Genomic DNA, 22,777 nt, shown 5'->3' on the forward strand with positions numbered 1-22,777 from the left:
CAGTAGTGGGCATAGAACTGTAATTTTGTTTGGTTTCTTTAAGTCAGATTTGATTTTTCCCCATGGCTCAAATTCAAAACTCTTCTTTACTCATGCTTTACTGGAGAGACCACACTTGGCTCGGTTCACACCAAGCCTGGATGTCAAAACCACAATGGCTAAGTTCAGACATTGAATTACAAACAATTAAACCACACTAGCACAAATGAGAACAGTGGTAGGTGATTATCTTCATCTTCTGTTTGTTTGTCTTGTGTCTATTTTATTAAGTTCAACTTCTACAGCCTCAAAATAAATCTAAAGAATGGGATACGTTGAAGAGGTATTTCTTAGCCATTTCTCCTTGTTATCTTTTTCTGCAAATCAGCCCTACCCATTTCCCATTGCTCTTTCTTCCATAAATAAAATATGCAGATATCTGTACTTTGATAATAACTCTACTTGCTACTATTCTGCAAAGTGGGCCATGCGTGAAGGCTTGGGATGACAAGAAATCAATCTCATATTGCAATTCCTATCTTTTTAATAGAAATGTTGCCAAGCAAAAGAGATTGGATTCCATGCTCTGTATTATACTGTCAAATTTTTGCTTTCCACTATGAGAAATACAACACATCAAATAACCGTTGGAATTCTGAGAATCTCAATAAATATTCTAATGACTTAATAAGCAAGCATTAGATAATTGGACATAGCTAAGATTACACAGAAGATGGCACATTTAATATATAGGCTCTTTTTCAATGGTTGAGAAAAAAAGGGGAAAGTGGGATTTGCCAAGAGTACCAGCATCAAAAACTGTACAGTCATTTCCATGCCAGAGCCACCATCTACATTTCAGAAGAGAATCCACTATTGATCCAGGTCCAATCTTCTCCATGCTATTATTCAACTAGGTTGAATCTTTCCTTGATCAGTTTTCATCCATTATTCCTTATCTGGCCTTCAGGTGCTTTAGAAAATATCTTGACCCCCTCCTGAGAGAGCCCCTCAAATATTGGAACACTGCTATCATGTCTTCCCTGGTCCTTCTCTTCACTAAACTAGCCTTGCCAAGTTCCTGTAACTGTCCTTCATATGTTTTAGCCTCCAGAAGGAGGAGGAGGAGGAGGAGGAGGAGGAGGAGGAGGAGGAGGAGGAGGCAGACAAGTGTCTATTAGCCTTAGCCTATCATTCAAACAATGAAAGAGGTTGCACCAACAAGGAGAGGTCATATGTGCAGTAGTAATGACAGTAGGCCCAATCAAATGGGGAATGTCTTTTAAGAATATGTTTTCAAACAGTCCTCCAATTCTAATGTTGGCACTGGTTGCTAAATTCAGAATTGCACCCTATTATTACAGTACAGTTTGCCATTTTCCCTGAAGCAAATAGCAAGAGATTCTGTTGATCTCCCTGCCATAGAAAGCTTTACCTGTTACCTTTTGCAAGTCAAGACATACTTAGGAAGCAAGAAGAGAGCAGGTTGATTTCTGTTTGTGTGTTATCAGTCACAGGGAAAACTCATCCCTCTATGGATTAAGCAAAACAAATCTGCTTCTATGTTTATATTAAAGGATGGGCTTCAGCTTCTGCCCACAGGAGAACAATTCTGATAGTTTGCATTTATGTCAGAAGCACCAAGAAACTTCCAGGGTGAAAGAATTAGCTGGTGACATCACCGTTGCCTGCAGGATGCCTTGTTGGGGACTCCGTTCATGTTTGGAGATGTTGAAGCGAAGGATGGAAGTTCAACCCCACCCCACAGAAGAACTCGGTTCTCCAACACGGGCTTGCCAACCTCCATCCCAGCATCCTAACTACCATGCTCCTCTTCTGATAGTTAACATGGAACTATTTGGTAAGCTCCCCAAAAGAGGAATGCATCTTGGGTGATTTTGTTTTTGTTTATTTCAGTGTATTTTAGGAAAAGAAAGATGATGGGAGAGTGATAATATCTGGGAAGGAGGGACTCGGAAGGGGATATGCTTTAGTTTCATGAACGTACTAAAAAAATTAAAATTGTAAATGGAAAATTGTAATCATAGTCACCTCTCATCAGTGGAGGTTGAATTGGGCATGTCATTGGTTACAAATCTTTGCGTACATTTGTGCAACTACACAATATGTTTCCACTTCTGATTTGATTTGTTTATCCAGCCGAAACATAAACCTGAGAGTGAATTTTTGAATAATCAGGAACAAAAGACATCAGGGACTGTTAACTTCCTTTGCACTACACTAGGAGAAATATTAGCACAATGTTGAGTGAAATCCATGATCTCACTATGAGGTTCCTTGCAAATATTGTCCCCCAATATTTGCAAGCCAGCAGCGCTGGCTAGGAGATTCTGGGAGTTGAAGTCCACCCATCTTCAAGCTTCCAAGGTTGAGAATCACTGATATAGAGGAAGAAAGGAGTTGCTCAATAGCTCCTTAAGCTATTTCACTTTACAGCACCATTCTCAATCTTCCTTATATGCACATGTATGTCAAGATCTCATGTGCTCAGGAATTCTGATATTTGTTGTACTAGTTAAGGTGCTGGCCTAGAAAGCAGGAGACTGTGAGTGCCAGTCCCACCTTTGCCCACAGTAAAAAAATGACAATAAAGGTTATCTATCCATCTATATTTGGATGCAGATCATGCCAGGAATAAAGGTATCATCATGAGAAAGTCACAAAAGGGGCATAGTTTTGCACAAATTTCATATTTTTCTCATTCAAAATGCTGAAGTTTATTTAGAAATAATTGCTAAGCAAAAGAAAGAAAGATAACCACCTCACCATTGAGAGAAACTTGAACTAGGGACTTGCGTGCTTGCATGCTTGCTCAACTGCTGCTGGGGGGGGGGCGGGGGGGAAGGCCCCTGACTGCTTCTTTTCTTAAAGTTCTTTATCTTAAACTAGTTTTGATCTGGCTCACCCACTGGGCAGCCCCATCCTCCCACTTGGGACCATCAGAATTTCCTTGTAGCTGATCATTCCAAATGGCTCTACCGTTCATTTTGTTTTTCAACAGCAAGAAAAAGAAAAGAACAAATCAACATGTTCCTTTCCTTAACTGTGTCTATTAAAGAGTGATGGAGGAAAAAAACAACAACCCAGGACTGTACTGGGAGAAAACCAGGACAGCCTGGGGGCGGGCGGGGGGGGGGGGAATCAAGAACATTATCCAAAGGACATTTTGCTGAACCCTTATCCCTACCTCATTGCTTGAAGCACTAATGCTAGTTGCCTATTTCTGAATATTTGCTAGGCAGGGGCAGGATCTCTGCTGCTCCATAGCAGGATTATGCACATTGTTTAGCTCCATCTTCTCCCCACCGCCGCCATTTTAAGAATGTATAATTACCTCTGCACTTGGCATCTGATGTTGCAGTACAGTCCTCCTCAGTGATCTCATCCTCCTCACACACTGTGCAAGGGAAGCAGGGGTCCACATGGTTGGCTTCATCAGAATATGTCCCCGCCGGGCACTTCTCACATAATGTGTTCTGATTTTCCCCACAAGGATAGACAAGTCCAAAGCCTATTTCACAGATGCGGCACTTTTTACATTTATTGTTCTCATCCCGGTAGAAGCCATAGACACACTTGCAGATGGTGTTGTCCGATTCCACACAAGGAGCCGACATGCTCTCCAGGCCCACACACTCCTTACAGGGCTTACATGGCTCAGTGGCACTCACTGTGTCTGAATAGCTGATGCCTGTAAAACATTGGAAGGTCAAAGCAAGTAAACTGAGAGGTGTGTTAGCAAATGACTGAGTTGAGCACCCTCCATTTGACCACCATGGGCTCCTTTCACCCAGATATGGCTTGGGACCTGGGTATTTACGAGACCACCTTCTGCCACCAATAGCCTCCCATCGACTGGTACGCTCCCACAGAGAGGGGCTCCTCGGGGTGCTGTCAGCTAGGCAATGTCGGCTGATTACTCCCAGGGGGAGAGCATTCTCTGTGGTGGCCCCTACCCTCTGGAATGAGCTGCCCCTGGAGATTCGTAGGATTCCCGACCTTCGTATCTTTCGTCGTGCCCTGAAAACATTATTATTCCAACAAGCAGGGCTGGCGTAAATAATAACATTTTACTATTTTAATGGGTTGTTTTATTAAGAGTTTTTTGGCCAATTTATTTAATTGTTTTAAATTGCTTTTAATTTTTATATTGTCATGGTTTTATTTTTGGCTGTACACCGCCCTGAGTCCTTTGGGAGAAGGGCGGTATAGAAATTCAATAAACTAAACTAAACTAAACTAAAATAAATATAGGCAACCCCAGGGAAAGCTGAAGGCCTCCACAATAGTGCACAATAGTTGTGGGGAAGTCAAGGGCTGAAATAGATGGGACGGTAATACCAATCATGATTCCATCATGTAGGTGGCAAAACTGCATATGCAAAATTGGGGAAGATATTTGTTTTCTTTTGGGCTTATGTCCAAGGAAGTAATGTGGATCCCTTGGGCAACTTAAACACTTCTCACAATGTCTATCAAGTTGACCTTCTAAAAATCCCACAGAATGATAGCACGTATCTTGGGAACAAGTTCACGTTCTATAAATGGGTATTTCGTGATTGATCAAACTTTTGCGGTAGGCCAGGCCAGGAAACATATGCAACAAGTTTGCCTGAAACTATACTTTATCAAATGTTACTTCTTTTTAACTATTTCTCTAACATCATCGCCATGACTTTCCAAATGATGCGATTAATCATTCTGCATCCATCACATCAGGGGTGAAATGTACTTACCTTTTTCTATGGGTTCGCTGATATGCACGTGCACCCTCATCTGCGCATATGCAAAGCCTTCTGCGCATGCACAGATGGTCAAAACTGGGATGTGACAACATCCCAGATTGGCAGAGGTGGAGCCTTCCTCCACCGGCGCTACCGGTTCTCCGAACTACCCGCTGCTGGCACTACTGGCTGCAGCGCGCCAGGTAGAGGCGGCAGCATTTCACCTCTGCATCACATGCTCTCAGATTTCCAAATGCACCATGGCCTTAGTTATTTGTCACTTACATAAATTTAATCTAAAAACTGGAAAACATGGCACAATTTAGCATTTATACCACCAATGGAAAAGGCTTTAAGAGTTGCAAAAAAGAGATGCAAAAATGGGTTTTAAAGACTCAGCTTGCTCACTCCTGCTTTAGCAGAAGATTTAAAAAGGGAAAAATATGGCTTCTTCTCCCAAAGAAAGCCAGTCTGAGCCTAATAAACCTTTATGGTGATGATGACAAGGTCAAGTGTTAAGATCTATGCAGCTTTCCTCGGATACTTATAGCAGTTCTTCCCCTCTGGTCATTGAGGCTTGCTCTCCATGGCCATTTTGGGTTGGGCAGCGAGAGAGATCATACACCTGGTTTCCACAGAGACATCTGACCTCCGATGGTTAAATCTGTTTAGAGGAAAACAGGTGCACACCACCTGCATGGGAGATAGATTTTAACCAAGAAAAGGGCAGGTTCTGCCAACTGTAAATTGCTGGTTCTGTTCCAAATGAGTACATTCCAATTTTCTGCTGTTGCTTCTTACAAGAAAAAATTGTTTGGTTGTGCTTTTTACTATTTTTATCATGGGGAAGGAGTGCTAGTTTCCCTATCCAAATTTTCCATAAGTTGCACAGGGAGTCTTTGGTTTCTCATTGTGCCTAGCATTTGAGATAGTTGAGGGCTGAAGAGAAATTGACAAGAGTTTGGTTAGTGTCTGGCCCAAGTGATGAGTTACAGATAGAGCTGGAGGAAATGGGAGAGGCAGGAGTACATCTAATGCTCCTCACAAGTCCTCCTTCCAGAAGACCAGTAGGCCTGTGCTGTGTGGCAGCCAGAAACAAATTATTGTGATGAAGTACCCATGCATTAGCAACCTGCTGTTTCATCCCTGATACTCTCCCACCTTTTTCAAAATCCATCCATCCATCCATCCATCCATCCATCCATCCATCCCTATCTATCTATCTATCTATCTATCTATCTATCTATCTATCTATCTATCCTCTCTCTCTCTCTCTCTCTCTCTTATCTATCGTCCATCCTATGCTGCCCATCTTTCCCCAAGCCTACCCCACCACATGTAGCTGGGCAGAAATAAACCCAAAGAAATCCACCAACCATTGCCCTAAAATTATCCCACAGATGTAAGGGGTATATAAGGATAGATGTATTCATCAACCTCTTTTATTCTGTAAACACAGATTAGAGTTTAGGTATGAAACTATAGTTTTTTCCCTGTTCAAGAACTGGATGAAAATGCATTCTGAAGAAAAGGTTTATGGCTAGAGAAAAGGAAGAAGGGATCCACTATAATTTTGTCTGGGCTAAGACAAGTTGACAGGGCTGTATAATTAGCAATGTTAGCACAAAGTCTCTTATTCCCAAAGATTTGCTCTGTTTGCTTACAGAGCAAGCAACTGCTCTGTAGTTCAAGATTGAGGCTGAGGTTAATCAAGCAAGTTGTTTTATTTGAAGGAGGCTAGAATGGATGCAGGTATTCCATGGTATCACTGAAGCTTGACTGGTTAGTATTTCTAAGGGTTTTGTAGGCCTGACACTGAAGAGTGGCTTGGTTTTCAAGAGAAGCAACTTTTTTCAGTTATGCATGTTTTTCCATACTGAAAAGTAGCGCTAAACATTCACCTCTCTTCCTTGGCATTTTTTTTCTCATAAAAATTTGGCAGTTTGATCCCTGGGACCTGAAGATTGCAAAACAGGAAGCTACATGTTACAAACTGTTTAGACTTATTTAAATCAAAGTTCAGAAATGTTTTGTTGACAAAAAATAATAACAGGTAATCAGTTCAGTGGAAAATGTTTGCCTTTTCTTCCCATTTTTTTCACTTCAAACAGCAAGATTCTAGTAGGTCAATTCAAACAGTTTTTTTGTTTTTTTACAATACAATCATGTTTAATTGAAGGAACCACAGACCTCCTGCACTTTAATGCTCCTAATCTCTTCTTGGCCTTTTTGGGGTAAAATAAAAAGTAGCATGATTTTAATTTTCCCAGACCAAAGCACTTTCCCATCACTATTGTTTAGTTTCTACCCTCAGAATATCTTTGAAAATACCTTAAGTCTTAACCCACAGAAAAAAGTAGTAAAAAGGGTTGTAATAACACAGAAATTCTATTTAAATATAAAACCTAATATTTCCCTATTCCTACTCCCCACACAAACTTTAAATCATTGAAACCACCATCACCTCTTTTGGTATGAATTGCATGAATTAATTACAGCTTGTATGGGCAGCAAGGCAGGCAGGAAGGCGGGCACAGGGGAGCAACTGGCCGGAAGTAGCCACCCGGGCTACTTCCGGGTGGCTACTTCTTGGGTTCCAGGTTGGTGCAGGAGGCTTTCCAGGCCCAGAACAGAGCGTGGGAGTGCGGTGGCAGGGTGCATGCATGGAGGGCTAGGGTGCATGCACAGGGTAGGGGTGCATGCATGGGGTTCATGCACGCATGCGCAGAGGGTGCATTGCATTATGGGTGTCGGCACACGCATGCGCTGTTGCGCACGTGCACACACACTTTCAGCATACAATGACAAAAAGGTTAGCCATCACTGCTTTAGAGTAATGAAGTATTCAGTGGCTTATTTCATGCTCTACACTGAACATTATGACATAACAACATTTTGGACTGAAGAAAAAGATCTCACAAAGAAAGCCAGATGCCCATAGGAAGACTTCAAGCAACACATAATTGGATCTTGCATTTTCCAATAACTGGTATTATAAGCTAACTCTCCAAAACTGGGTATAATATGTAGAAAACGTGACTAACAGGCATTAATAAATTTAGCAGCCATAAACTGGTCTGATCTTCTATTTTTGCATCATTACCTCTCTTGGTAATGAATTCCACAATTTGGCTGTGCATTACTTCAAGAATAATTTCTTTTTTAATCTGTCCTAAATCTCCCAATATTCAATTTCATTGGGTTGACCTTGAGTTCTAACATGAATCACATCCATTTTGTTCACATGTGTAACGTATTATATACAATTATATTAGGCTATCCTTTATTCAACTTCTCTTTCCTTAAGCTAAAACCCCATAAATATTAATCAAGTTCTTTGATTTTATATGCACATTGGCTATTACAGTGCAATAGCAATTCCCATAAAATTTAATAAATTTGTTTCCAGAAATTGGAAATGGAATTCCATACTTATTTACTTGCTATTAAGTGCTAATTATTCCATAAATTTTACTGTTGGATAGTCATGTATGAATGATTGATTATGTGCAATCAAGACAGCTAGCTCTTAGTGACCATATAGATTTTCCCTAAGATAACCTGTTTCCAACTTGGTCCTGCAGATCTTCTAATAATGGATCTCTTGTCACTGTAATTGAGTCCATCCATCATACTTCTGGCCATCCTGTTTTTCCTTCCACCTTTCCCAGAATTATAGGCTTTCAAAAAGGTTAGGTCTTCATGTATCCAAAATATGGTAATTTGAGCCCGATTATTTGTCCTTTTTTTTGCACCATTTTCAGTCCATAGCATTAACTTGGAATAATCATCACTCAGTGGTATTTTCAAGTCTGAGAGATAACCATGGATTTCAGACAATTCTTTCCACTTACTCTGTCATTCTCAGTTTCCCTTCTTTTTAGGAGAAGAATAAGAACAGAGGGAGAAAAAGAAATCTAGGCAGCCAACCAGCAGATTTGAATGAGAGGGTGGGACACTGGGACATGTTCTCATATGTTGCTGTTTTTTTTAATCAAAGATACCTACGATTCAGATCCTCTGAAGTGTAGAATCCTTGATTTATGGCAATTGTTCAGTCCTAATAAATCATTGCCAGATCAATGCATTTAAATAGATTCCCACATTATAAATTAGGACCAAGACATTTCTGCTTGAGACATACTATTTTATACTCTTTTCAAACTATCCAGTATTATCATGCTAAATAAGGATAAGATAATTCTAATTGATGGTGACATCAATATTCCAATATTTGAGGGACTGCCACAAAGAAGAGGGGATTGACCTATTTTCCAAAGCACCAGAAGGCAAAACAAGAAACAATGAATGGAAACTAATCAAGGAGAGAAGCAACCTGGAATTAAAGAGAAACTTCCTAACAGTGAGAACAATCGACCAGTGGAACAGAAGTTGCCTTCAGAAGTTGTGGGTGCTTCATCACTGGAGGTTTTTAAGAAAAGACTGCACAGTCAGTTGTTTGAAATGATATAGGAGGGTTGAGCAGAGGGTTGGATTAGAAGACCTCCAAAGTACCTAAAACAGCTCTATTCTGATTGATGCAGTTGAACATACTTTCAAGAAAGCTACTATCTGTCACCTTTCCTAAGTGTATTCCTTGCTTGCCTCTTCAGGTCTCAAATTAAGCAGTATCTCGTGAGTCCTGAAGGAGGGGGGAAGATAGGTTGGACTTTGTGTAACTATGTTTGGAAGGCAAAATTCACTTGCTATTAATTGCTGCACAGTTATCATCTGCTCATATCAATAAAATTGACCCAATTCCTTCACAAAGATCTCATAGGATGAATCATACACCACTGAGTATTATAAAAGTGCATTTTACTGCCTAAAGAAGACATATATTATGATTTAATGGGGAGTTAAACTAGTGGAAGGAACTCAGCACACAAGCAGACAAGGTTAAACAATGCATTATGATTTTGCTTTGGCTCCAGTGAGCCGGCCTACATAGAAAACAAGAGCAGAAGCTCTCCGATTTCACAGGTGCGGAGAGCTGGAGGTTGGGCAGCACTAAATGTCTATTGCTAGGATCAGGCCTCTAAAGAACCCTGTATATTTTTGATGTCACAGAAGGAACAACACTACCAAGAGATACTCTTTTTGATTGCAACTGCATAGATTGATCAGAGAATTTGGTCCTTAGTCTCAATAGCTTCTGAGGAGTATTCAGTTGAAAAGAGGTCCATGCAGAAACATTCTTCTGATATTTTTCCTTCAGCTCTAATTCAGTTGAAGAATTAGACAGATCACTTCCAATGTTTCTTTCAAAGAAAAGGATGGTTTGTCTGATATTCTCATCATGAGTAAAACATTGTTGCATTTATTTATTTGGAAGAAGCCCAAGGGTCTATCAGTGAATGTTCAAACATGAACTTGGAAATGAATTTGAGTATCTGCAGGACATTTTTTTTGTATCTCCATTTGTCTTATACAAGGCAAGAAAGACCCAGGAGATGTGATGGGGGCTGGCACAATGATTCTTTTCAGAAGAGGCAGGAGAATAACCATGTGGCCTGATCTTTTGTCTTTTTTCAGACAGTTTTCATTCCAAGCATATTCTCATTTGTGCTCACATTAATTTTTTTCTCTAGTATTATTTCTAAACTATTTCTTAATATATATTTAATATATCATGTTATGGATTTCTTTATCCATGACAAAATCGCTCAGATTCGGGAAGGCTTGGACTCTGACTGGGTAGATGCAGGTGGGGTGATGGAGGCAGGTCTTGAGAGTGTTATCTGGGAGGAGTTTGACCCGGTGACTCCCGAAGACGTGGACAGGATTCTGGGTAGACTTAGCACGGCCATATGTTTACTGGACCCGTGTCCCTCCTGGTTGGTGCTGGCTTCCCGGGAGGTTACACGAGGCTGGCTCCAGAGGATTATCAACGTTTCTTTGAGTGAGGGTTACTTTCTCGCCGCCTTGAAAGAGGTGGTGGTGAGGTCCCTCCTCAAGAAGCCCTCCCTGGACCCAGCTGTTTTAGCAAATTATCGTCCAGTCTCCAACCTCCACTTCGTGGCGAAGGTGGTTGAGAGTGTGGTTGCGCGACAGTTCCCCCAGTACCTGGATGAAGCAGTTTATCTTGATCCATTCAAGTGGGGCTTCAGACGTAGGTACAGCACGGAAACGGCATTGGTCGCATTGGTTGATGATCTCTGGAGGGCTCAGGACAGAGGTTGTTCCTCTGTCCTGGTCCTATTAGGCCTCTCAGTGGCTTTTGATACCATTGACCATGGTATCATGCTGCGCCGGTTGGAGGGGTTAAGGGTGGGGGGCACCGGATTGCGGTGGTTCTCCTCCTTCCTCTCTGACCCATCGCAGTTTGTGTTGACGGGGGGTCAGAGGTCAACCTCGAGGCGCCTTATATGTGGGGTGCCACAGGGGTCGGTCCTCTCACCCCTTTTGTTCAACATTTATGTGAAGCCGCTGGGTGAGATCATCCGTGGTTTCGGGGTGCAGTACCATCAGTATGCTGATGACACTCAGCTGTACATCTCCACCCCGGACCATCCCAATGATGCCCTTGACGTGATGTCCCGGTGTCTGGAGGCCGTGCGGATCTGGATGGGGAGAAACAGGCTCAAGTTCAATCAATCCAAGACGGAGTAGCTGTGGTTTCTGGCGTCCCGATATAATCAGTTGGTGCCATCTCTGACGATTGGGGGCGGGTTGTTGGCCCCAGCGGAGAGGGCTCACAACTTGGGTGTCCTCCTGGATGCACAGCTGTCCTTAGAAGAACATGTGATGGCCGTGGCCAGGGGGGCTTTCTATCAGGTTCACCTGATTCCCCAGTTGTGTCCCTTTCTGGATCGGGACGCCTTGCGCACAGTCACTCATGCCCTCGTCACTTCCCGCCTGGATTACTGTAATGCTCTCTACATGGGGATCCCCTTGAAGAGCATCCGGAGGCTCCAACTGGTCCAGAATGTGGCCGCACAGGTGATTATGGGAGTGTCATGGCGCTCCCATGTAACACCTTTCCTGCGTGAGCTGCACTAGCTTCTGGTGGTCTTTCAGGTGCGATTCAAGGTGTTGGTTACCACCTTTAGAGCGCTCCATGGCTTTGGACCTGGATATCTACGAGACCGCCTTCTGCCGCCGATAGCCTCCCACCGGCCAGTACGCTCCCACAGAGAGGGTCTCCTCGAGATGCTGTCGGTCAAATAATGTTGACTGGTGGCCCCCAGGGGGAGAGCTTTCTCTGTGGGAGCACCTACCCTCTGGAACAGGCTCCCCCCGGAGATACGGATGATCCCGGACTTACAAACTTTTCGCCGGGCCCTAAAGACTTTCTTATTCCACCAAGCCGGGCTGACCTAATTTTTAAATTTTTAAATTGTTTAATTTTATTCTGAATTCTAATGGGGTATTTAAACTGTTGGGCCAAATTATTTAATTTATTTTAAATTGCTTTTAAATTTTGTATTTTGTGTTTTTACCTTTGGCTGTTCACCGCCCTGAGTTCTTCGGGAGAAGGGCGGTATATAAATTTAAAAATAAAATAAAATAAATAAAATAATAAATTACAGGATAAAAATAGCTGATGAATTTTAATAGGATTAATCCTGTCTTAGTTTCCCTAATCTTATATCATAGGTCTTACATTTACCAGCTTCATTTGAATCCAAAGGTTCTGAAGAGTGGAAGCCTGATGGTTGATTAGAGGTTGCAGTGAAATCTCTTCAGTGGTCTGCTGATCTCTTCCTGAATTCTCACATTTCTAATAAGTCTTAAGGAAAGACCTCCTGAGGCAAATCCTCTCACTGGTTTCTTTCACATTGAGGAAGAAGGAAAGGATGGAAATTTTTAAACCAAACGAATCATATCAACAGCAGTGACATTCACCATTCCCAACAATAAAATAGCACTAGAAGAAATTCAAAATAAATTATCAAGCCCCTTAAGAATAAGAAAAATAGGAGCCTCTTTCACACAAAGAAAAAACAAGAGAAATTTCAGGACAGATTTAATACAATATTATTTGAATCCAGTTCTGACTGCCCATCCCAGCCACTTCACAATTTACATCCATTTGAATTGCAATGGACCTTAATCTATGCAAAATGTTTCTCTTCTTCCCATCTAAGCAAACAAATCAGGAGGTTAAGAAAGAACTTCAGCTAAAGAAACTTTGTCTGAAAAGTATTTATGGATTTGATGAAGCAACTCAGTTCTTTCTAAGCTATTTCAAGTTTTTCTCTTGCCAGTTATGTTATTAAGGAATAATAAATTTATATATGTGGTCAACAAAAGATGGAGAAGGACTGGGAAAAATTATTTGTTGGAGGCAAAGTCCACCTGCCCTAAAAAAATCCTTCAAATTTAAACCAGAGCAGGATGGAGAGAGTAGCTTAAGAGGAGGTACTGAGGCAAAAATAGGGAAATTACAAGGAGTCCTAAAAACCTCATAATTAAATAGCTAGGAAAACCTGGAGTTTAATATTCAAGGCCTTCAGTAACTCTCTCTATAGCCATTTATGCACAGTATAAGATATGAGAAATTAATAAGATGAGTCTGAAATGGTAATGTCTCCTTCCAATTAAGCCTGATCCTTGAAGACTTCATGAACAAGTTCATACGGTTTTCATTTCAACAGCAACGGTTGTCTTTTTCTCTGGTGCATTTGACTTTCCAATGTAGCCTAGAGTCCTGGAAATCTTGGGTGCTCCCCAATCCAGTTTTTAATCAGATTTTCTGAGTTTTCAAGCTCAGACAAAATGAATGTGGTGTGTGTATGGTAGAGGTGAAGGATGGGGGGGGTGGACAGAGAGGTTATAGGTGTAACTGAGATATGGTTGGATGACTCCCATGATTGTAATGTAGCCATTTAAGGACACATCAAAGAGATACCTCAAAAAAAAGGATGAAGTAACTTTAATGTCAAAAATACTCACATTGAGAAAATCCAAATAAAGTGAGCAAAATGGAGAGCATCTAACACAGGGGTGAAATTCAAAAATTTTCCCTACCAGTTCTGTGGGTGTGGCTTGGTGGGCATGGCAGGGGAAGGATATTGCAAAATCTCCATTCCCACCCCATTCCTGGGGGAAGGATATTGCAAAATCTCCATTCCCCTCCCACTCTGGGACCAGCCAGAGGTGGTATTTGCTAGTTCTCTGAACTACTCAAAATTTCCGCTACCAGTTCTCCGGAACCTGTTAGAACCTGCTGGATTTCACCCCTGATCTAACAGAATGCAGATGCCAAGTGGGTGACTTTGGAACAGTCATTGTCTCTTAGTTCAACCTGTTTCACAGGTTTGTTGTTATGGTGGTGAAAATAGAGGGAAGAAGGAATATTATATAGATTCACCACCTTGAATTATTTATAAAAATAATGCAGTAAAGGTGGAATATAAAAAAAATAAACAGGAAAAAAAGCATGAAAACAACACTTGCTTGGTCTCTACAAATCAAAGAAAAGGTTCCAGCAACACTTTCCTGAGACAAATTACAGATATTTGAAAAGAGTAAATATAATTGGATTCTAATATACAGCTTTTCTGAATATATATATAAAAATAAGACAGAGAGGGAGAGGAAATGTTTTCTCATTAAATGTGCCTAATAGGATAATGTGTTTGTTTTTTTTTCAAGTGTCATGGAAAAGCTTTCCAATGCAAATTACTCAATGAAAATCAGTCTAGCTGCATGATCAGTGATGCGAAGTGATATTTTTCTGCAGCCAAAAAACTAAGACTTTGGTACATACGCCTATTGGTTTATACATTTATTTACAACTGTAGCAAAATTCATCTAAAATTACAACAGTCCCTATCAGTTCCATACATCACGTTTAATATTAACAGCACTATGTGGCAAAATGTGTTTTGGTACATGTTGGCTGCATAATGATTTGTTTAAGAGATATTTGTGGGAAAGTAACGATGCAATGCTGGAATCCTTGGGTACCTCAAATTCTAGAAAAGACAATTTTAACAATGTCAAAGGAATGCCAGATAGGATTCTTAAGCAAGAGACCAAATGGCTAAGATACCAAGATGTGAGGGAATGGGAGTGAACCGAAAAATCCTAACATGTTCAGACATTAGCTTGAAGACATAAAGATTTATAATACATTGTACCTTGGCACCCCATATCTTCCCTAACATGCTCTCACACAATTAATGCCTTTAATAAAACAAATTCCTAGATTGTGTAGTGGATTGTACTTATTTTTAACTCTCCTTTAGAACTTCCAGATGAATGAGTGGAGACTAAAGGACAAGGTGCTTGGACCACAAGGGCAGTAAAGAGACCAACAGGTCTGTTCCTGCTATTCTACTCAGTTTTAAGCTCTTAAATATGCAGCAAATGTGTGAGAGGACAATTAGAGTAGTATTTCTCAGCCTTCAGATTGCATCATTCTATGACTGGCAATTTGCCATCCGTTTTTATTTCTTTTCTTATGAAGTCAACATACTGGCTGGGGATTCCCAGAATCTAGAGCTCTCCGGATGCTTTAAGCTTCAATTTCCACCAATCCCAACTAGATTATTTGTTTGTTTTTATGATTTATTAAATTTGTTTGCCACTCACCTCACCACAAGCATAAACTTTGTATTTATGTAATAAAATATGTCTTCTCAAACCTACTGGATTGCTTACTTGGACTAAAATGACACAATGAATTGTCACAGACAGTGACAAGGAAACTGAAATTCAATTGTTCAGAGTTGTTCTGGTGGTGAACCATGAACAGGCAGATCTATTCAGTTATGATTATGTATATGTATATGTATATGTATATGTATATGTATATGTATATGTATATGTATATGTATATGTATATGTATATGTATATGTATATGTATATGTACCGTGTTTCTTCGAAAATAAGACTGGGTCTTATTTCTTTTGACCCCTGAAAAAACGGCTAGTCCTTCTTTTTGAGGGATGTCTTAATTTTCCCCCCATGTGCCTTGCCTGGCCACCAGGCCGCTCCTTTCGCGGCCTAAAAGAGTGATCGACGCAACCCACGCGCCTCGCCTAGCTACCAGGCTGCTTATTTCATGACTGAAAAGATCAAGCGACATGATTCATGCACCTCACACACCCTTGCCTACCTGTAATGGTCATTCCAGCTACTAGTAGCCATCCACCCGAAAAAGCCTGCCATTGTCCACTCCGGCAAGCCTGGCCACACATGCACTTAAATAGGGCCATATTTTGGGGTAGGGCTTAATTTTAACGCATGCTATCTGTCTGTCTATCTATCATCTATCTCTATCATCTATCATCTCTCTTCCTCCCTCTCCCTCTCACTCTCCCTCTCATCTATCTATCTCTCATCTATTTATATATATATCGTATGTCTAGCTATCTTAGTGGCTTCAATGTTTCAGTGTTGGCTCCACATATATGCATGGCATCTTAGAAGGAATGAACCAACTTTTGATTCATTTGAAGAAATTTAAGATCAAGGCTTCTTTGTTTTGGGTGCCCTTTGAAGAGGTTTAGCATTAAGCCTATTTTTACTCTCTGAGATTTGATAGGGTTCTTCTTTTTTAACAATGCTTATAAAAATGTTAACTAAGAAAGAAGGAAATAAATAAATAACATCAATCTGGCAGCCTTCCACCATCGCCACCTTTGCTCCATATTATGTGCGGGTGGTAGTCGGGAGGATCGTGTTTGATCATGCTCTGACTTGCATCTGTTTTCCGTCCATTAGTTATGGGAAAGATTTAATATGGTGGTGTCCAATGTAAACATTAGATTAGAGTGCCAAAATTGCTGACTTTCTGCTGACCTGCCGCTTTGTTCCTGTGTCTTGGGTTTCAGTTGCTCTCTGCAGGGAATTTAGTTTTGAATGTAAAGCAATCTTTCCTTGACCTGTCCCACATCTCCAACTTCTTTGTCTACTTTTTTTTCCACAGAATTCCCCATGCCATCATTCCCTCAAAATGTCTGAAGAAGGAACAGTTGTTTTAAAGGTTATAGGAACACAGGCACCGGCTAGCCTGAAAGAATTGGCCTTTTATGTGAGGAAATCAGAACATAAGCATTTATTGATATCCAGGATGATTATTTACAGCACAAGTACTTGGCCTTGGAAGTCTCCCTCTGATTTCTGTAGGAACAGAAAAATACCCACTGAATACTTTTGATCCTAAATTATATATATATATATAAGACAGAATCCATTTCCATCATTTACTTTCCCTTCAGGAACCTGCCCTTTTCCTTTCTCCCACCAATACAGGAGCCCTGGTAGCACAGCAGACTAAAGCACTGTTATTAACATCAGCTGCCTGCAATTACTGCAAGTTCAAACCTCACCAGGCTCAAGGTTGACTCAGCCTTCCATCTTTTCTAAGGTAGGTAAAATGAGGACCCAGATTGTGGGAACAATAAGATGACTTTGTATAAATATACAAAAGTATGAAGGCTATTGCTTAATGCCTTGTAAGCCGCCCTGAGTCTTTGGAGAAGGGCGGCATATAAATCAAATTAAAAAATTAAAAATAAAAAAAATTTCCAAGTTCCTTCTAATGTGGAGAATTACGTGGGTATCATAAACTTTTATGATCATGTAAAACATTTTTAACAAAATCTGTGCTGGTTGAAGTAAGGGTTTATCAAAAGATTTTGAAATGCAATTACTTATTCCTAATTTATTTATTTTAATTTCTCACAAATATATTGCACTTAAAATAGAATATTTATCTGGTGCAGACCTATCTATTGCCATTGCCAGAATCCAGTGCCTAATTTCTGAACTCAATTAAGAGAGTAATCCTTAAAGATACAGTGCCCTTCCTAAAGATGTAGGCAACATGAGAGTCAGGGAAGTAATGTCTAACCAACCCTTCCCTTGATGCCCTAGCTGTTAGTTTAAAAAAATTTTAAAAATAAGAAGCAAAGCAAAACTCCAGCTTCTACCGGTAGCAACGTATTTACTTATTTATTGGAATATCTGTGCTTCTCACAAAAATCCCCAAAAGATTGTATAGAAAGCATCTTTCTAAGGACTCATTCATCTCCCAATAAATAGGAATTTGGGATTGATGATGCCCAACATGGGAGGCATTTTGTAAACAGGTAAGTCTTCCAGAGCAGCTATTTTGTGAGCACACATGCCACACGCTCCCTAAATTCCAAGTTTGCCCCGGGCTCCAAAGACATGCCTCTTCTCTCTTGCATAAAGGATCTGTTGTTGCTTCTATAAATTAGAGGCTCCCATAGTGAAGAATGCAAAATTTGCTTAATCAGACGATACAGTTATATCTACAACCTGGTAAGCTGGTTAGTTTTATTCTTGGTTAGTTTTTTTGTGCAAACCCAGCCCACTTAAGACTGTAAATTGGGTTTTACTAACAAAGCTAAGCGTGTCATGTGACTCTAAGCACAATTTGAGTAAAATCCAACGCACAGAAAAATTACTTGGCTAGAAGATGTTTGTGCCATTTGGGCAGCTAAAGTGCATGCATATATGTATATGTATATGCACACTTACACAAACATCTTTAGAAAAAAAACACTTTTAGAATGGGCACAGTTCCAACAGTATTCAAAATAAGCACTTGGAACCTCTCACGAGCACAGCACTTTCTATTATTTATTCAAGCTATTAAATTCTTTTCAGACTCCTGCACGAGCCTGAAAAATAGCTGTGGCTATTCTGAGGGATCATGCACCACTTAAAGCAGCCACAACTTTCTTTTCCAGGCACATGTGGAAACTCAGGCTGTGTTAATACATAGCAGAGAAGAGCTTTTAGCAAGGTAAAGTCTGAGGCACTTCTGAATAGTTTTCAAAATGTGTCGAGCCCTATTTCTGAGACCACAATTGACAATTGACAAATTATGGTGGCAAATAAATATGGAGCATTTTGGATTCAGTATGGACAATGATTGTGCCATGCATTTTTCTTTGCCCTTCTTTCATCAGCCCACCATACTGAGTGAAGGGATTGATCCACTTTTCCCATGGGTGTTAAAGGGTTCAGTTTTAATTTACCAATGATCTGTCTCCTTCCTTCTTGCTTTCAGACCAGTCTAAGACCCTGCCTACTCACCCCCATTTTGCTCTCCCTTTTAATGTACCACATTAGTCTTAATGAGCTCTCTGATCTCCTGAGGACATTCTTGGGAAATAGCCATTTTTCTTCTGAATAGCAGGATGCAGAAGTCACTCTACAGATTGAATGCTTCCATCACAACATGCTGGGTGCTCATTTAAACTTGCCCTTTGCTGTCACTATCAATGAGAGCATGGCCTTTGTCCCTGCCCTCGTAGGCAGCCTCTGTCAAATCCCCCCTTGTTAATTCTTGGGAAAGGAGTAATGAATCCTAAATTGCAAGAAAGGAACATTAAACAGCTGGAAGATTTTTTTTTAAAAAAACCATTAGGAGATTCTGAGAGTACCATGGAAGACTTCTGTGATACGGGGAGTGCTATAATTTAGTGACTGAACACATGCTTTGTATGCGTGTCCCAATACAATCTTTGCACTCTTCAATTAAAGAAGGGGTACAAAGGTTTCTCTGGGGGTGAAGATAACAGCTTTTCACTGCTGTGCTCTAAAAAAAAGTAGTGGGAAGGGCCAAAACAAAATAAGATACTCATTTCCTTGTATTTGTGTCTGTGTCTCTGTGTATGTCTGCATGTGCCTTTGGGTCATTGTTGACTCCTTGCAACTATTTGAACTAACCTCTGCTAGTCCCTAGTCAACATTATCATTCTGCCAATTAAATACAATCCCAATCAGGCAATTGGTCATCACAAATTATTTCAAATGGAATAATTGCATCAAGGAAACTGGATTCAAAATGGTAAGATGAAGAGTTCCTATAGATCAGATTGAGGTAAGAAACCCCTTCCTCTAATGCCTCAACTAGGACTTCAAGATTTCTCCTGAACCAATCACATCCTGTGGTGGATACTATTTCTTCTTTTACTCCCCATAATATAGTTGGAGACTGTTGTTGTTACTCCATGGTGTTGAAATCAGAACACAAATAAGGTTCCAAAAAGCATATGCACAGATCTATCTCTAGACATTAGATCTGTATGTGGTTCCACCAAAAGTGAATGTGAAAAGACACCCACCAAAGATGAAGAAGAAGAAAACAAATTACATGTCAAGACAAACTAAATATAAAAATAAACTGTGGAAATTGTTAAATACAAAAAAGAAGCCAAAGCCAAGACAGACAAACATCTCCAGAAAGAACACAGAATTTCAGAGAGCTGTGAAAAGAGACAAGTAACAGTATTACAACTGTTGGTGGAAACAGACATGAAAAAACTAGGAATATCTTCCAAAAGAGCTCTGAACTCACAAGCAGGTTCCAGTCTCAAAATGAAAGATAACAATGGACAGATAGTAAGTAATTCAAAAAGATCAGAGAAAGATTGAAGGAGTATATTGAAATACTATACAGTAGAGATGTCAACATCCAGATACTTTAGATGATATTACATATTTATGTCAGCCTTTATACCCATTATAACTTTCAAGAAACTTTAGAAGATGTTATATCAGCAATCTGCCATTACTAAGTCAGAAGGCTGTAGGTATTGATGGAAAACCAAGAATAAGAAGCAGTAAAGGTTCTAACCAAGGTTTGCCAACAAATCTGAAAAATGATAACTTGGGGTGGGGGGGGATCACTCAATCCACATTCCAATAAAAAAAAAAGGAAGATTTAACAAAGTGTGCAAACTGTCATACAGTGTGCTTAACTTCACATGCTATTAAAATAGTGCTTAGGATCATACAATGCATGTTAGAGCCTTACATGGAAAAATTGATGCCAGATGTTCATCTTGACTTTAGAAAAGTCTCCAGAACACAAGATACTATTGCTGATGCATGGTGGATAATTGAGAAAGCATAGAATGCACCAAGGAAGTCAATATGTGCTTCATTGATTATAGAAACATTTTGTTTCAATTACATGAACCTCTTAAAGTTGTTTAGAAAAATAGGAATTAAACAACACTTCATTGTCCTCATACAAAACTATATACAGACCAGAGCTTTAGACCAGAGAGCAAACCATCTCCTGTTTGGACTAAGATACTCTTCTTATTTATTCAGTCTACATGGTGTGTGTGTGTGTGTGTGTGTGTGTGTGTGTGTGTGTGAGAAAGAACGGGGGGGGGAGGGAGGGAGAGAGAGAGAAATTGGAAGAAAACAAGTATGGTTTCAAAATGAGAGGAAGAAAGTTCAATAATCTGTGCTGATGACACATCTCCAGTAGCCAAAATTCAAAGGATCTGCAAACTGTTTTGATAAAAATGCAAATTGGACTTTGAAAAAGCAGAATAGAATGGCATTGACACTTTTGAACTTTGGTGTTGCAGAAGACTCTTGAGAATACTATAGCCATCAATAAAACAAACAAATGGATCATCATACAAACTAGAGGTATTACTTGCGGCACAAAAAACCTTGGCTCAAATTATTGTGCTTCAAACACATTATCCAAAAACCTAGTTCTTTGGAAAAGGCTCTTGTGCTGAGAAAGGTGGATGGATACAATTAATCAATCAATGGTGATTAATGCATGTTTGGAAGAAAAAAAGGACCAGATTAAGGATAGTTCATCATGAAGAAAATCTATCTATGTGGTTGCTAAGAGTCAACACCAATATAATGACCCATAATCAATAAAAACTATCAAAGCTATAAAGCCTGCACAACCAAAAGGGTAACAAGATGACAGAAAGTCCTGATTAATTGTCCTTAAAATCACTGTATAATATTCCAAATATTACCTTCTACTTTGGAATATTTAAATGTTCCCAGAAATTGCATCCTGATAGAATTAAAAAGAAAAAGTAGGCTGATGTAATACTTTAGGGATCTGGGGAATGCTTGTGCTTTTATTGTGCTTTAGGGATCTGGGGAATGCTTGTGCCAAAAAATAGATTCATTTCATTGTTATCTTATTATTGTTTCTTTACCAATAGCAATAGCATTTAGATTTATATATCACCCCATAGCACTTTACAGCATTCTCTGAGTGGTTTACAGTGAGAAAGCATTGCTTGCATATTGTCCCCAACCATCTGGCTGCTCATTTTAGTGACTCCAGAAGGATGATAAACTGAGTCAATCTTGAACCCCATCAGGATCGAACTCCAGGCTGTGTGCAGAATTTGCCTGCAATATTGCAATTTAACCACTGCTCCACTAGGGTTCTTCTTAGCCACCTATCTTCTATAACAGAATGGCTCCATTTGGTAATTATGCTGCTACCATCCTACTCAACTGCAATGACAGTTCTAAGGGTCATCTCTTATCCTTGAACATCTTTCTTTTAACTTTTCTATTCCTAGAGTGGAGTGGAGTGGAGGGAATGGAATGGAATGGAATGGAATGGAATGGAATGGAATAGAATAGGATAGGATAGGATAGGATAGGATAGGATAGGATAGGATAGGATAGGATAGGATAGGATAGGATAGGATAGGATAGGATAGAATATCCTCTTCTCTTCTTCCCCTTCCTCATCCCCCTTCCAACTGAACACTCGTCAACCTGAGAGGTTTTCCTGTCTTTGCAATCTCTGCTCCTGAATTTCCATGCCCTTCTCCATCATTAAAATAATAAACATAAATATGGGAAATTACAGGAAATATAATTAAGGAGTTTCATAGTTTGCATACATGCCAGTTATAATAATACATGCACACTGAAAAAATAATCATTATGCATTTCTAAATTTCCTATTAGCAAACTGACTCTTCTCTTTATTAGCTGTGCCCTTAACTGACATGCAAAGGAAGTCTGGCAAAACCTTCTGAATTCATACCAGAGGAAAATTTGGGAGTAGTGCCCTCTGCTAATTTTACATCCCACATCGAGGACAGCTAACCTTGAACCAGAGAAAGATATTTATTTCTAAAACAGCTGAAAATGATTTTTCAGCTGCAGTTCTCAAACTGCCATTGGTATACATGATACTTCCCCCCTCACAATTTGGAAATAATACAAATATTAGCACCCAGCAGATTTACAAAAAGAAAGTCACAAGTGAGCACCAAATCCTCTTCCAAAACGAGAATAGTTACCAGCCAGGCAGTTGTAACCTCTT

At 40.0% G+C, this 22,777-nt stretch overlaps 1 protein-coding gene and 1 long non-coding RNA gene across 2 annotated transcripts in view; one reads left to right on the top strand and one right to left on the bottom strand.

Annotated features, from left to right (window-relative positions):
• The window catches only part of NGFR (nerve growth factor receptor), a 70,451-nt gene that overhangs the window by 18,884 nt on the left and 28,790 nt on the right, over positions 1-22,777 (bottom strand). The window contains exon 3 of the mRNA XM_034415479.2: positions 3,335-3,691. Coding sequence (XP_034271370.2) covers positions 3,335-3,691 — 357 coding nt within the window. The remainder of the gene's footprint in view (positions 1-3,334; positions 3,692-22,777) is intronic.
• On the top strand, positions 1,724-16,704 carry LOC117664531 (uncharacterized). Its single transcript, XR_004591091.3, has 3 exons — positions 1,724-1,840; positions 14,921-14,992; positions 16,607-16,704. It is a non-coding gene; the product is annotated as an uncharacterized LOC117664531 (long non-coding RNA).

This window comes from Pantherophis guttatus, chromosome 4 (assembly GCF_059756535.1).
Source record: "Pantherophis guttatus breed Tessera chromosome 4, ASM5975653v1, whole genome shotgun sequence".
NCBI lineage: Eukaryota > Metazoa > Chordata > Lepidosauria > Squamata > Colubridae > Pantherophis > Pantherophis guttatus.